The sequence below is a fragment of the Opisthorchis viverrini genome (genome assembly GCF_000715545.1).
Source record: "Opisthorchis viverrini unplaced genomic scaffold opera_v5_172, whole genome shotgun sequence".
In the NCBI taxonomy this organism is placed as follows: Eukaryota; Metazoa; Platyhelminthes; class Trematoda; order Opisthorchiida; family Opisthorchiidae; genus Opisthorchis; species Opisthorchis viverrini.
Genome location: NW_008751831.1, coordinates 15,221 through 29,221, shown reverse-complemented (window position 1 = coordinate 29,221; position 14,001 = coordinate 15,221). Strand labels below are relative to the sequence as shown.

General features: G+C 47.2%; 1 protein-coding gene across 1 annotated transcript in view; it reads right to left on the bottom strand.

The window, feature by feature from the left end:
- Window positions 1-966: 966 nt before the first annotated feature.
- The window catches only part of T265_07519 (hypothetical protein), a gene marked incomplete at both ends in the record, with an annotated part of 28,142 nt that continues 15,107 nt past the window's right edge, over window positions 967-14,001 (bottom strand). The window contains 6 exons of the mRNA XM_009173064.1: window positions 967-1,012; window positions 1,054-1,267; window positions 1,310-1,445; window positions 3,875-4,015; window positions 11,326-11,444; window positions 13,185-13,971. Of these exons, the coding sequence (XP_009171328.1) occupies window positions 967-1,012; window positions 1,054-1,267; window positions 1,310-1,445; window positions 3,875-4,015; window positions 11,326-11,444; window positions 13,185-13,971 (1,443 nt within the window). The remainder of the gene's footprint in view (window positions 1,013-1,053; window positions 1,268-1,309; window positions 1,446-3,874; window positions 4,016-11,325; window positions 11,445-13,184; window positions 13,972-14,001) is intronic.

The window sequence follows — 14,001 nt, the reverse complement described above, 5'->3', positions numbered from 1 at the left end:
TAGAATGATATGTGGTTTGATGCCGGCAATTACAGTAGACGTTAGATGCGAAAACAACACCTTTGACTTCGCCGGCTGAGAATCATTATCGGATTTAACATACCACTAGGGTTTGGTTATACAATAGAGTGCTTTCCTTCATGACAATGTAGCCAGGCCGACAAGTTCCCTCCTGAGTTTCGACGCAATAGCAGTCTCGGATACACACCCCACGCTGTCGTCCGTCAAGAATACGTGCACCTGGGTCGGATTTTTCCCGTTCAGGCAACATCGAGTCCAACCCAAGTTGACTATTCAATTGAGTCTCAGATGCGCCAAGTTTGCCCGTTGGTGCATCGTAATCCCTAGCCAGTACAGCATATAAGCTTTCTCGCCGTAATAAGACACTCAAGAAGTCATAAGAGATGTCCTTGATGGTCCCAATGCTACAGTCGGTTGGTGTCTAAGCAGATTATTAGCATCCAGCTTTTGAGATTCTTTCACGGGCGTTGCCCGACGAACCGAACAGAGGCAACTATCAACTAGTATCCAGTCTAGCAAGGGCCCTTCAGTCCGGTGGCTTGGGACAAGTCCAGCCTGCAACGTGCTTTGATGTTCAAAGAAAAATTAACATATAACTGGAGCCAATGACGCAATATGACAATAGACAAGCTACAAAGCCATGTATGGAACCACATACCTGCAGATGAGATTCCTGCTTGTAAGTGGAGCCCGTGTCGATGATGCCCCAAACGAAACGCTATGAATAGGGGGTCCGAAATGAGTGTGTATTAAAACTACGGCAATGAAGCATCCGTGTTGAACAGTGGTGTCATGCCGTCGATGATGTGTATAAAACGATATAGAGATCTAAAGTACAGATCAGGAAGAACTTCTCAGTAATTTTTATTGTTCAGATGGAGAATGCAGTGGTATAGTGAGTGAGCTGTCCTATGACAGATTATTACGGCACCGTCTTGATCTTACTCAGCCGAGGTCGATTGTGATCTTTCGTCCAGTTCGTTTGAACGGTCTAGAAGGTATATCGTTGGTGCGATGCCGTAATCCACTTACCTTATACGAACTCCGGCTTTTTCCAACATCAACTTGGAGGCTACGTATTCTCCGATATCGCCTTCTTTCTCATCAAAATACACGACCTCTTTGATTCCTGCTTGGATTAAGACTTTTGCACACTCATTGCATGGAAACATGGAAGCATACAATGTACAACCGGAGGAAGTCGCGTGGTTTCTGTTCAGAACGGCGTTGAGTTCCGCGTGGCACACTAAAGAACTAGTATACGAACATTGAGGTAGTTGTTACGAACCATAGAAGTATTTATTCAGCAGCTCGTTCTCAGAAGTCTTACCCCAGGGCATCTCATCATCAGAAAGTCCCCTTGGCATGCCGTTGTAACCAATGCCAACAATTTTATTTTCCTCATTCGTTATGCACGCACCAACCTGTAAATATCAAAAGTGGTTGTGAGGCGGACAACGTAGTCGGTCTGTTCGAAAAAAATTCTAGATGTAACGGGCTAAGATTGAAAACACTTCGACAGCCTACGATCGTTTTTTTTTACTTTTTGGGGCTCATCAGATAGGCGCAGTTCCCGAGTATCCATCAGCATTGTGTGACCCGAAATGCACGGAACTGGCATATAAGGTTGGATTTCACGGGAAGCTCACTCAGATGGATCTCTCGTGTGCAATGTTGTCCCAAATAAGGCACGCAGGAGAAACTCGAACTCTTTCGAGTCGTTCCAACAATTCAACCTCAACAGAACGCACAAAGATTTTCGCCTAGTGAGAACTAGCATATTCACATTTTGCACCAAAATGTCCCACCTCTGAGGGTAGCTTTGGGTCGTTGTCAGACTCTGACAAATGGTTTTGGTAATGCAACTTATACACATCATTCTCCATAAATGGGCGCAACGACATCGGGTCCAAATCCAAACAGCAACTTGAGTCGCATGGGGCTCTCGGGGAAGTACTGGCTAGACTGTGCCTCACACCACTGACAATAAGTACATTCAAATCTCTCAATCCCAGCCTAGCGTGCATGCCAAAAGCCAATGACACCCGAACTTTGTAACCTGTAGGTGAGAGTACCTAAGTTCAACCTATGGGAAATAACCTATATTAGCATCACGGCAAACATTATCGTTGACCTAATCGGTACCTTGTCGGCCAAATGACTGGATGAATTTGTTAGATCGAGAAGTTCACGATCCTAAATCAGCAGTAATTCTATCACTGATATGCTATCTTGGACAAGGTTGTAGAAGCTCAGCATGAGCGGTCCCGCGGTCAAAATAAGTGAATCTTTTAGCGGAATGCACCCATTTACATATTGATTTATCTCTAACGGAAGATTCAATTATCTACCATTGAGAAAAAGATTAGTGCGTAGACGAATGTATTTCGCGAACTGCGTCCAATCTGAGTTCAAAGTAGAATATAAGGTTAACGGAAAGTCGGGGACTGTGCTTACCTGAGGCGCACAACAACCCCAGTATGACCGGTAAAGCACCTACGAAACGAAAACCAATAGATTTCGATGTTAACATTTATCCTTGTGACGCTTGGATATTATTTTGAGCCAAGAAGAGGGACCGACACAGCCATCCCGATCCATGCCGTAGTCCTGCCTAGAATTACGAATTCCACCGGACGAGTTCAGAGTTCAGACTTACAGCTCACCTGAGACCAAAACTGGTCGTAAGTGAACTCATCCGACCATGACAACTATAAGCAGCGAGTGGTCCTTACCCCCCAGTGATAGTCATATTTCTAACGAATCCAAGCAAGAATAATTGAAGTGCATATTTTCACCTCCAGGCAGACAAGTATTGAAGGGTGGCACTCAGATACCGCTTAAAATGATTTTGAAAATTCAAGAAAATCCGACCTCACGGGGACTAACCATTGTGTCCATTCGAATACTTCATAATTGTTTTGTGTTTGTCGAACAGATCACCTTGTTTTAAATTAATCGAAGCTCACCACACAACTTCTAGTAAAACATTTTCATAAAGGGAACTCACAAGGCTGCTGAAAACGATTCGACAGTCCAATCTGGTTTCAAGCAGAACATAAGGTTGACGAAAACTGGGGCATTGCGCCTACCTGATGTGCCCCAAGAAGAGCGAAACCGGTCGTGGGTTGTCGAGTACTTTTCAGCAACATTGTGGATAGTTTCCTTTATGAAAATATAGTGTAATATCAGTTGGTACTGAAACATAAGGAGGCCTTTGTGCAGCACATTCAGTTGAAGAATGTCATAAGCGAGAGATTCAGCCGAGTCTCCCTTGAAAACCAGATTGAGTTGCAAATGAGTATTTGTCGAAATTTTAGTGAAATATTTTACGGCAGTAGGCTGTTTACACATGACATCGATCGCCTATGCATATTCACTTGAGGCATCGTGTTCGTCTTCCTGTTTTAATAAAAAGTAGTCCTGCGACCTCCTCAGGATGTTTGATGAGCCGAGAGAAGTCATGCGCCACAATCAACACAAAATGAATATCGACAAGTTAGCTGTTCAGCAGTGTCACTACGTAAACCGAGTGTATGGTGGGCTTGGAATTCGACTATTGCAGTTTCATCATACCCGATGCCCCTGCAACAAGCCCAATCACGCCTGCACTGTTGCTCCACTAAAATTATCAGATCAGTCAGCCAATTGGAGCAGCAGCGACAATCGTATGAGCATTATATTCTATCGTGCGCTACGTAAACATGTGCATACTGCCTGAAACGCTTTGGCTGTCGTGTAAGTCCACTGCGATGTCCATGCTATTAGTCTATCAAGTGACGTCGACTCACACGCGAATTGGAGCGGAGCAAAAGACGGACACGACGACGTGTTAGTCCCTTTGTCAACTTACGCTTGATAAACGGTCAACTGTTGGTTTTGAGAGTGAGATGAGAAACTTTGTGGAATTGGGAGGCTGTTCGGCGCCTTGCATGGTCACTTGTGTGATTTCTGTATCTGGGCAGGGGTGAAGATGGTTCAAAGTCGATCCCGCCTGGAAAGACGGAAAAGCTGACTGAGGAGTAGTGTTTCTTCAAACGTTGGGGTGCATTGTAGCCACACCTTGTCCCAAAAGAAGATGGTACCAACCTCGTAGCACAGTCCGATGACGACCGTAGTAAAGCAGGATGTAAACACCGCCATCTAAATTTGACAATCGAGCAAGCAGAGATATCTCCTTAGGAACGGCAACGAGTGTGAGGACTCATTCGTAACACACTGCTGCAGAACCACATATTGTTGGCCCTGTATGCGCCGAAACTAAGTCACGATATCGCAAACGTCGAAGATTTGGCATATTTAGTTGAACTTTAATTAACTTAGAATGGGACCCGATGTTTACTACGAGGATTAAGACTACACAGTAATATTGCCTATTTTCAATTGGCTTTATCAGCTATAAACCGTGTACCACAAGCACATTGGTTCCAGCTGCTACAATTTCGATCACCGGAAAGTGGGAGTAATCGGGACATACAGCCAAGTCTTGGGGGTGCTGGCGTGTTTATTTAATTCTGGAGCTGGGTCGCTACGCAGTGAAGGCGACAGTTTTGATGTACGAGTAGTCCTCATCGACTTGTGCAATGAACAGGGGTTAGATGGACAACGGCTACAAGCCCGATTTTCACGAAAAACATCCAAACAGGTTTTCAATTAAGTGGAAAAAGTTTGGAACCTACTGAGAAGTCATCGTTTCAGAAAAGCTTCGTAAACAATCGGTAGTTTTTATTTGGTCCACGTTTCGCTTTTGACACAAAAGCTTCTTTAGAAATGGCCAAGCGAATGCTGTTAGCGGACACCACCCTTTCAGAACAGACACAGCTACGGTAGGTGAAATAGTGGAAGGCATAAAAGCATGTCTGAATCTCACCCACTTCGTTTTTGACTCAGTGGTTTATGCTCAAGAACAAGGTCTAGCAATGGGATCTCCAATATCCCCGGTTTTGGCAAATGTATTCATGGAAGAATTTGAACAGAGAGCTTTAGCCGGATTCCCATACCCACCTAAGATATTCTGGCGGTATGCGGATGACACTTTCGTCGTCATAAAACGGGACAAGGTTAGTGAGTTTTACAATTGGCTGAATGAACTGAGTCCACAGGTCAAATTTAGTATGGAGACGCAGTCACCCTCAGGTACACTGGCCTTTTTAGACTGCATGACACATAAGGTTGGGGGAAACTAAAGACCACAGTGTACGAGAAGGCCAACCAACCTGGGGCAGTTTTGAACTACTCGTCTGCCGATCCGAAGTCGGCATTCGCCAGTATTGCGCCATCAATGTTTAGGTGTGTAAGGGCCTTGTGCACAGAAGAAGCTGATCGGACAGCGGCCCAAATTGAAGTAAAGAACAAACTTCGGGGTTTTCGATATCCTGCTAGCTTGATTAAGCGTCAATTGCGAAGGGTGTTGGTACTGGTAGCGAAAATCAACAGGAAATGGATCGGGACCGCTGTTATCCCATATAAATCAGGGACATCGGAGGTCATTCGAAAAATTCTAAACACGGCTAACGTAAGAGTAGCTTTCCAAAGGGGGAACACTCTGCACTGGTGCAATTGAAGGATCGCCTCCCGGAAAACAGAACCAGGGACTGTGTCTACAAAATCAAGTGTAATGACTGCATCAAAGTCTATATAGGACAGACGGCCAGGGAACTATACATCAGAGTCGGAGAGCATAGTAGAAAAATAAACAGGCCGCCGAGAAACGCAGATGAATATCAAGCGTTACTGAAAGACTCGGCGATTGCGGAACACGCACTAGACACAGGACACAAAATAGATTTAGAAAATGTTGAGGTTTTGAGGCGAGGACTACGGTCCACGTCACACAGACTGATCGCCGAGGCGGTAGAAATCGCCAAGCATCCCAGCGTCAACAGAATGAAAGGCGTAGAACTGGCTAGCGTGTGGAGAACGGTCTTGGGTCACTCGAGCTGACACGTGTTGGTGTGCGGTCATCAGTAGGAAGAGTAGTCATCACTTGGATTCCACTTGACCTCAACCCCCACCTCAACCCCGCTCGAGCCAAATAGTCGGGGCACTCACAACCCCACAAAGACCAGGGAAAATCTACTAGTGGCAACCGAGGTGAATCATCAAATAAAGCACCATGAAGTGGAAGATTAAGGAACGGAAAGCGATCGGAACTAATTTGGAACTCCTGCAACCCACCAATTCAAGATTATGGCACCCACAGTAGCCGACAAGAGCCCTTGTTGACACTCAACACTGATCTAGTGTGAAGGGGGCTTACTGATTGGTTCCCCGTGTCTTATAACCTGGCCAATTTGGTGACCTGTTCACTTGGTCTGATGAAGCTTTTGTGTCAAAAGTGAAACGTTGCCCAAATTAGAGCTACCGATTGTTTACCAAACTCTTCTGAAACGATCCAAACAGGTTATTTCAACATTTCTCATCCGGACGGGAAAGCGTTGTTTTACTTCGGAGTATTTGGATTAGGCGGTGCTTGAATACGAGAATTTGGTGAAAGTGACAAATAAACCTTGTGTAAGGCTTATTCTGTTACACTGTCGGAGTGCAACGAAAAATGGACAATATTAAGGCATTTCCCGTAGAGCTATACACCAGGAGAGATGAGTTTGATCATTTCTTGGGAGGTAACCCAGTCGTATGAGTAAAGAATGGGGGACAATGTGATAATTCCCGAACAAACGGAAACCCTAAGTCTACAGTTTAGTAGAAGGTACGTCTCCAAGTCAATGTACAGGTCAAACCAATAGTTCATGCTAATGATTTTGCGGACGGAGTGTGGCATTTAAATTGCGGGTATGGTCCGTTCTAAAAAGCTTTGAAATGTAAAGTGACCGTGTCATGCTCCCCTAGAACCATCGGCTTCGCATATCCCAAGAATTTCGGTGAGGATTGCAAAACGAAGGGTTTTAAACCCGTCTGATTATTCATTATAACCGGAATCAACCTTTATGGCTGACAGTGATTGCAATGATCAACTGGTTATCAACGCGGACAGCAGCACACTTAAACTCCAATGCCATCGTCCTTCGCCTAAGGCGTGATTAAAAAGCCCACACGCCATGCAATCAATAGCACAGATTCAAAGAACAGGAGATTATAGAGTGGCCTCTCTTGCTACGGACTCCTAGGAGGAATTCCAGGTGACTGAGCAAGGTAACCCACAATGACGTCAGATGACGACGACGTTTCAGGTGCCGCAAAGCTTTCGCCCAATTTTCCTTGCTATACTCCTTATTTTTCACAAGCTCCAAGTCATACACACTTGGATGAAAACAAAAAAATAAACATACTATCGCTTTTCTTGCGCCGCTCTGGCCGACTGGGCTTCCCATGGATTTCTTAAGAGTATAATCAGGTGGTTTCTCAACGACAATTTTTATCACCATCATCGTTGACAGCAACACCATGGAACACTGGTGTACAACCATTCCAATTCGATTGGGTCATGCTGAACACTATAACTTGTAGAGAACATTCGGGATAGCTCCCCATGTACTCACGCTCCCACAAGTATGTGAAAATGTGCGTATGATATCCACAAACTTCTAGGACATATCCTTTTGCACAAGCGCGTTGCGAAGGTCGATCCGGTCGACAGGATCGTATTTGTATAAAACGCTCCTAGTAATCGATTCGCCTTGGCGCAGCAACTGGTAGGCCAGATACGGAGACAAGTCATGTGGAATCAGCACCACGCGGGCCTTAGCCACTACACTCGTCCGCACCATATCATCATTGTCAGCTGTAATAACCGCGTACTCGTCGTACAGTGGTTGTAGCTGTTGCAGTTTCGTTCCCCGATGATTTGGGGGGAGGGGTAGGTAGATGCGCATTGCAGGCGGGAGACGATAAATCGGTGCATAAATCTAGCACTGTCAGTGAGCTGTCAAGTTGGGGATTGGGAAGGGAGCTATGCATTGAAGGTGATAGCTTGGATGCACAAGCGCCACTGGGGACGCGACTGGGCCATGTCCGACATTGTCTCCAGTCATTGATGTGGACCGTCTCGGGGTCTCCATCCAGGAAGACGGCAGCGATCAGCGCAGCTGAGTTTGCTGGTAATGGCTTTCATACTTCGCTGCCAAGTCATTGTTTGACCGCCTCTGGCTCTCCTCCACCCTTCATGTGGTTGTGTAAAAAGAACCCTGCGAGGAAGTCGGTCGACTTGCATACGCAACACGTGGCCAAGCCAGCGCAACCTATGCAGTGTGATCAGTTTATCTATCGGTGGTGAGTTATTTCTCCCGAATACCATTCGATGTACTTCAGAATTGCTGATCAGGTGTTCCCACCAAATTCGGGAACTGCCCCGAAGACATCGATGATCACACACTGAAAGTCTTTTGACGTCCTCAGCGCGCAGTGTCCAGGTTTCTGATCCATATAGTAATATGGAGCGCACCGCAGCATTGTAAACTCGACCCATGACAGAGAAGCTGATCTTACGCCTACGCCACAAAATGTCACAAAAGCTGCTCTGGCCTTCCCAATCCGGACGGAAATATCATCTTTCGCGAGACCACCGGGACTGATACAGCTGCCCAGGTAAACAAATTTGTCTACTAACAATCGGTTCATCCGCAAGCATGAGGCTAGGGTTCGATCCCACCCAGTCTTGCAGTAGTACTTTACACTTTGCAGGTGTGAAGCGCATACCGAGCCGTGAGGTGGAATTATTTGGATTATGTAATATTGTTTGCATTACGACGGGACCAGATCCAAGAACAGCTATGTCTTTTGCGTACTCGATATCTGTGTTCAGTCAACCTTCGAAGGATAAGGCCAGAGAGCACCTTCGATGCCACAGCTAACAGGCTGATGCCACAGTGGCTTTCGCACAGCGTCCGCGTACCCTTTTTGAAGATGGGGATAACTGTCGACATGCCCCATTCTGCAGGCACTTCCTCTTCGTCCCATATAGCACCAATAAGCTTTGTCAGATGGCTCACCAGGGATTTTTCGCCTTCTTTGAAGAGGGCTGGGTAGAGACTGCCAGGTCCTGGCGCCTTCCCACGTTTCAGTAGGGCTATTTCGTACCTTATTTCGTCTTCCGACGGGCGATCAAGGTTTACATTCCATTCGCGCTATCTCTCTAGGCTCTGTTGCAGGAGGCCAGCTGAACTTCTCTTTGAAGGGTTCGGCCCATCTTTCCAGACGACGTCTTTGTGAGGGAATTAGTGAGCCATCTTTTTCACTTATCGTTTCGCTGACCGTTGCTTTCCTAGAGCCATTTGATCATATCAGTAGATATAGGGCACGGCTGTTTCCCGTAGCAAAAGCCTTCTCCATCTCCCGAGCTTTCGATATCCACCAGAGCTCTCGGTCTTTCCTTAGACTCTTCACTATTGGGCGCTTGAGGGATTTGCGTGCGCCGTCGAACTCGTTGCCCGCTGGTATGGCTTTCCCGGCATCAATCATAGATAGCGACCTCGACGACATCCAGTGGTCTTGTGATCGAATTGGAGAAGTCGGGCAGGCAGCACTGAACGCCGCTAACATTGCTCCTTTCACACTTTGCCACGATTCATCCACATGCCCACTGCCACCACAGTATTTTTTTTATTGTGGAGACTTGTTGGGCTAGCTCAGATCGATGCTGTTGAGCTATGGCAGTTCTTCGAAGCTGGTGGATTGGCATACTTCTTGGCGACTTGCGAGGGCCTGAAGAGAAACTAACTGTAGGCGTGCTCGTACCATGGTGTGGTCGGAATCAAGTGGTGTGCCCAAGAAAGAACGGCAGTCTAGAATTGTGGTTCTCCGCCGGTGGCTGATGGCCACGTGGTCCAACTGGGTCCACGGTTGATTTGCAGTTGGCGGCCGCCAGGTTACGTGGTTCGAACGATTATGTTGAAAATTCGTACTTGCCAGAAACAGTTCGTGATCAGCACACAGCTGAAGGAGTCGATCTCCGTTGTCTGTGCGGCGAGCATCAACTCCAAATGTGACTCCAAGGAAATCAGACGACCTACTTGAGCATTCAAATCGCCTGCAAGGATCACAATGTCAGTGCTTCTTGCCTGACGAATGAGCCTGGATAGCTCTCGATAGAAAGTATCTTTCTCCGCATCAGAACTGCAGTCCGTTGGGGCATAAGCCGACACGACTAACAGGCACCGCCTTTTATGCCGCGAGGCATTGTGCTTGATTGAACTAGATAACCGGACGGCTCAAAGACGACTGTCCACTGAGATCCAATATAGCAAAGCGCGTTCAGTTCTGGGGCTGAGTGCAACTCCCATGCCATATATTCCACGAGTCATCGCTTCTGGGTCACCCGACACACGGAGGGAGAAATGTGAAAGAGCTGAGTTCATCCTTGGCGTTCTAAGATGCAGAACCACGCTCGGGTCTTGTATGCGTGTTTCGGAGACACAGCATACATCAATTTTAAGGGAGTACAAGGTTTCAGCAAGCATTACCTGTTTGCCAATTCGACATAGAATATGGACGTTAAAAGCTCCTATATAGGAAGGAACTCGTGGATTTAGAAGTGTTATTTTGTTTAATGTTTGTAGGCACCGAGGATCATAAGGCCCTTCGGTCAGATAACTGACAGTCAAATGGCCCTCCGACGTTTCCTTGCGCGGTGGGAAGGGGTTGGGGAGGGAAATCGGTGGACGCTGAACTGCGCGGGCAAATGATACTTCCCGGTCGCCCAGGCCGAGGTAGGGTCCGCACCATATTTCGGGACACGATTCTGAACGTATTTCCACGTCCGTTGAATCACATGCATGAGTGTAGTTATCACCATGGCGTCAAACTATACTTCGATATCTGCAAGAAGCGCGCGGAGGTACATATGTTGTAGACAGGCAAGCGTCTCCCAAGCTAGTGCAGTCGAGTCGTTTTCCAATGGGTGGATACAGAACGAAACAGAAACGCCGCTGTAGGAATAAACGATGTGCAGAACAAGCTGTATATCAGAGTCCTACTTCACTGTGTCCAAGGCAAGCTTATCTCTAACAAAGGCTGTATGACGTTTGAGGTGACTACTAACGCCCAATAACCTCATCAAAGATGTGTGTTGACTCCACTCACAGGTGATCCACTTCGCTTTAATGACAAGGTTCGGAAGCTTACATCTTCGGGTGAATATGCTTTGGTTGAACACACTATTGTGCGAACTTGGCGTTGTTGCTAGCGGCAAGTATCAAGGCGATTAGTGAATGGGATACACAGATGACTGTCGTCTACAAGAGATGGTCGCAACACGGTAAATAACCTCTGCAGTTCGCATGCATTGAGGCTCTAAACTAGGTTCAGGTGGCAAATTGGCAGAAATATTGTTCAAACAGTGTTACTTACTTGGGTAGTTGGGTCTTTGCTCCGCATCGCCGATAGTAGAGCTACGGACATGAAATACTCGTCCCAGGAAATATAGTCGGTCCGCTTCTGGCTTCCATTGATGTTTAGATGTTCCATAGCTGAAAAAACGCGTTTCACGGGCAATAGCTGAACAAAAACGAGAAAAACCACATGTATTGTCTGTAGATGATAAAACGATCAAAGAATCCGCAGTGAATTCTGCGTCACTGGCTCTTCGGCAAACTAATGTGCAAATATCGACCGGCAAAAAAGCTCGTTGTATAAGGCTCTTGCTAACTGGTAGTGTGTAGTTATTGGTAAGCGGTCGTCCATCACCGCTGTCGTCAGCCACACCAATTCTTGGGAAAATTCTCAGCGGATTTCTACCCTACTAGGTAGCTTTATTCGGATGGCTGAGCTAGGGGGAACACCCGACCTAGTCGCCGATGTCCTTATTCATGTGTTCACCCGGTTAATACGAAAGTATAATGCGCAATCGGGGGTTGTGCTTCGCCATAAGCAGCCTTTAAGCAACGACTTTACAGTCCAACTGAACCAGTTTGAGGTTGTGAATCTTTGCCTTGCTTTCGCCGATTTGTCACTTGTGATGCGAGGCTGGTGTACCAAGGCCTCAAGTGTTGCACATATCGCATTACCGTGCAGACTATGCGTAGTGCGTCTGCAAGGCGGAACATCTGTGGGTTGGTGGTCTGAGGAATTTCAAGATCTTCCATGCCTCACTTATATCGGTTGGTATCATCAAGTCGGCAATGTGGCCCCAAAACGGGTATTCAGCGATGTGGCACGGGCCTCGCCTCCGAAATTCACTCGGCACAAACAGCAGCAGCCAAGCCACATGCCATCAATAGACCTGACTTTGAAACTCAGACGGCTTCCAAAGATACACCTTAGCACGCATTAGCATGAAAGCCGTGACTTCGTTGCTGCAAATTAGCTAGAATATGTCCTCAGATTTGAACTATGTTAAAAGGACTAACAGAAATCAGCCACACAAAGGTCATGGAACTGTGACGACAGTGCTGAGAACCGTCCTACTGCGGGGTGGTTTGAGAGAGAGTGCCCACATGAAGACACATGGAATATGAGGCATATGGACAAAAGCCTATTGGGGATGCTTTTAACGCCAGCTACTTCCAATGGTCGAAAACGGCCAGTCATTGTCAGTGTTTGTTAGGCAGAACCCCACATGAGTCTCGCTTTACTGTTCGCAATTAGATGCTGCTACGGCCGAGAAACTCCATGGAGCGACCGCGCGCTTCTTCAACGAATGTCAGAGGCTTCCAGTTCGCAACTACAACGGCAGACCCCCTACGTGGATTCCGGAACACATCTTTTGCCGGCGCGGCAAAGTGCCCCACGAGATTCAGTTTGCTCCAGCCTGTTGGGCACGGCACATAAACCGAAACCGGCCGACAGATGGGCAGATTCTGCAAAAAGGAGCGAGTCTGGAGGGGGTGCGACATTGGCAAACAGCATTCGGCCATTACTGGGTTATGATTGACTGTCGGGTCCACGGATTCACGGATTGATACACAGGATCGAGGCTTTTGCCCAAGTCTCCCGGGTCGGTTTTGTTCTTGTCGGTCAGTGGCTGTCGTTCACCTGAAAGGCACAAGTGAAAAAAGGGTGTAGCACTGCTCTTTATGTTCTCAGCGCGGGGCAGTATGCTCGCCAGCGCGAGGATTCGCATAAATAAATGTCTAATAGTGCTTTAAATTGGGTTCGAGAAGGAGCGTGTACAACCGTCGGAGGAAGGTCATTCCACGCAGCTACTACCCGAAATGAAAAAAAGTTTTGTCTAACGGATGTGTGTGCCCTGAGCTTGAAGATTTTCTTACTATGTCCCCGCCGGGTGTTTGCTGGGTCAACGGTAAAAAACCTGTTTGCCAAGCTTTGTTCAAACAGGGCGTAGGTAAGAATTAGGTCCCCTCGGAGGCGACGGTACTCCAGGGGAAAGAGATCAAGCGTCGCGAGACGCGTTTCGTAGTCCACGGACTTGAGGCCGGCAACCATTCTCGTGGCGGCCCGCTGGACACGCTCAATGAGGGTAACGTCTTTCGTACGTCCTGAGTAGACAACTTGGTTGGCGTACTCCAGGAGCGGTCTGACGTAGGCCCCATAGAGTATTTGGAAGTCCATGCGAGTAATACGGGAGAAGGTACGTCGGATCATCCGTAAAACGGCGAATGCCTTTTGGGCCGATTTCTCATGGTGTAGTGCGAAGGACAAGTTTGAGGAGACCCAGATGCCTAAATCTTTTTTGGCATCTATCCTCATGATGTTTTCTGGTCCCTTTTCACCATGCATAACAAAGGCATTCGCTGAATCCCCTCCAAACGACACATGGACGCACTTTTCATCATTCAGAGGAAGGTGCCAGTCCAACGACCACTGCTTGGCAGCGTCTACATCCATTTGGAGGGCGCTGGCATTGGAACTCCAGGATTTCAAGTCGTCCGCAAAAAGTAAACATGGACTCGCAAGAACGTCTGGGAGGTCGTTGACGTAGATCAGAAACAGGAGTGGTCCCAAGACGGAGCCTTGAGGAACTCCAATGGAGACCGGCGCTGGAGAGGAATAGGTTGAGCCTATTCTCACTCGGAATGACCTGTCTGATAGGAACGCCTTGATCCAGCGAAGGATTTTCCCTTGAAT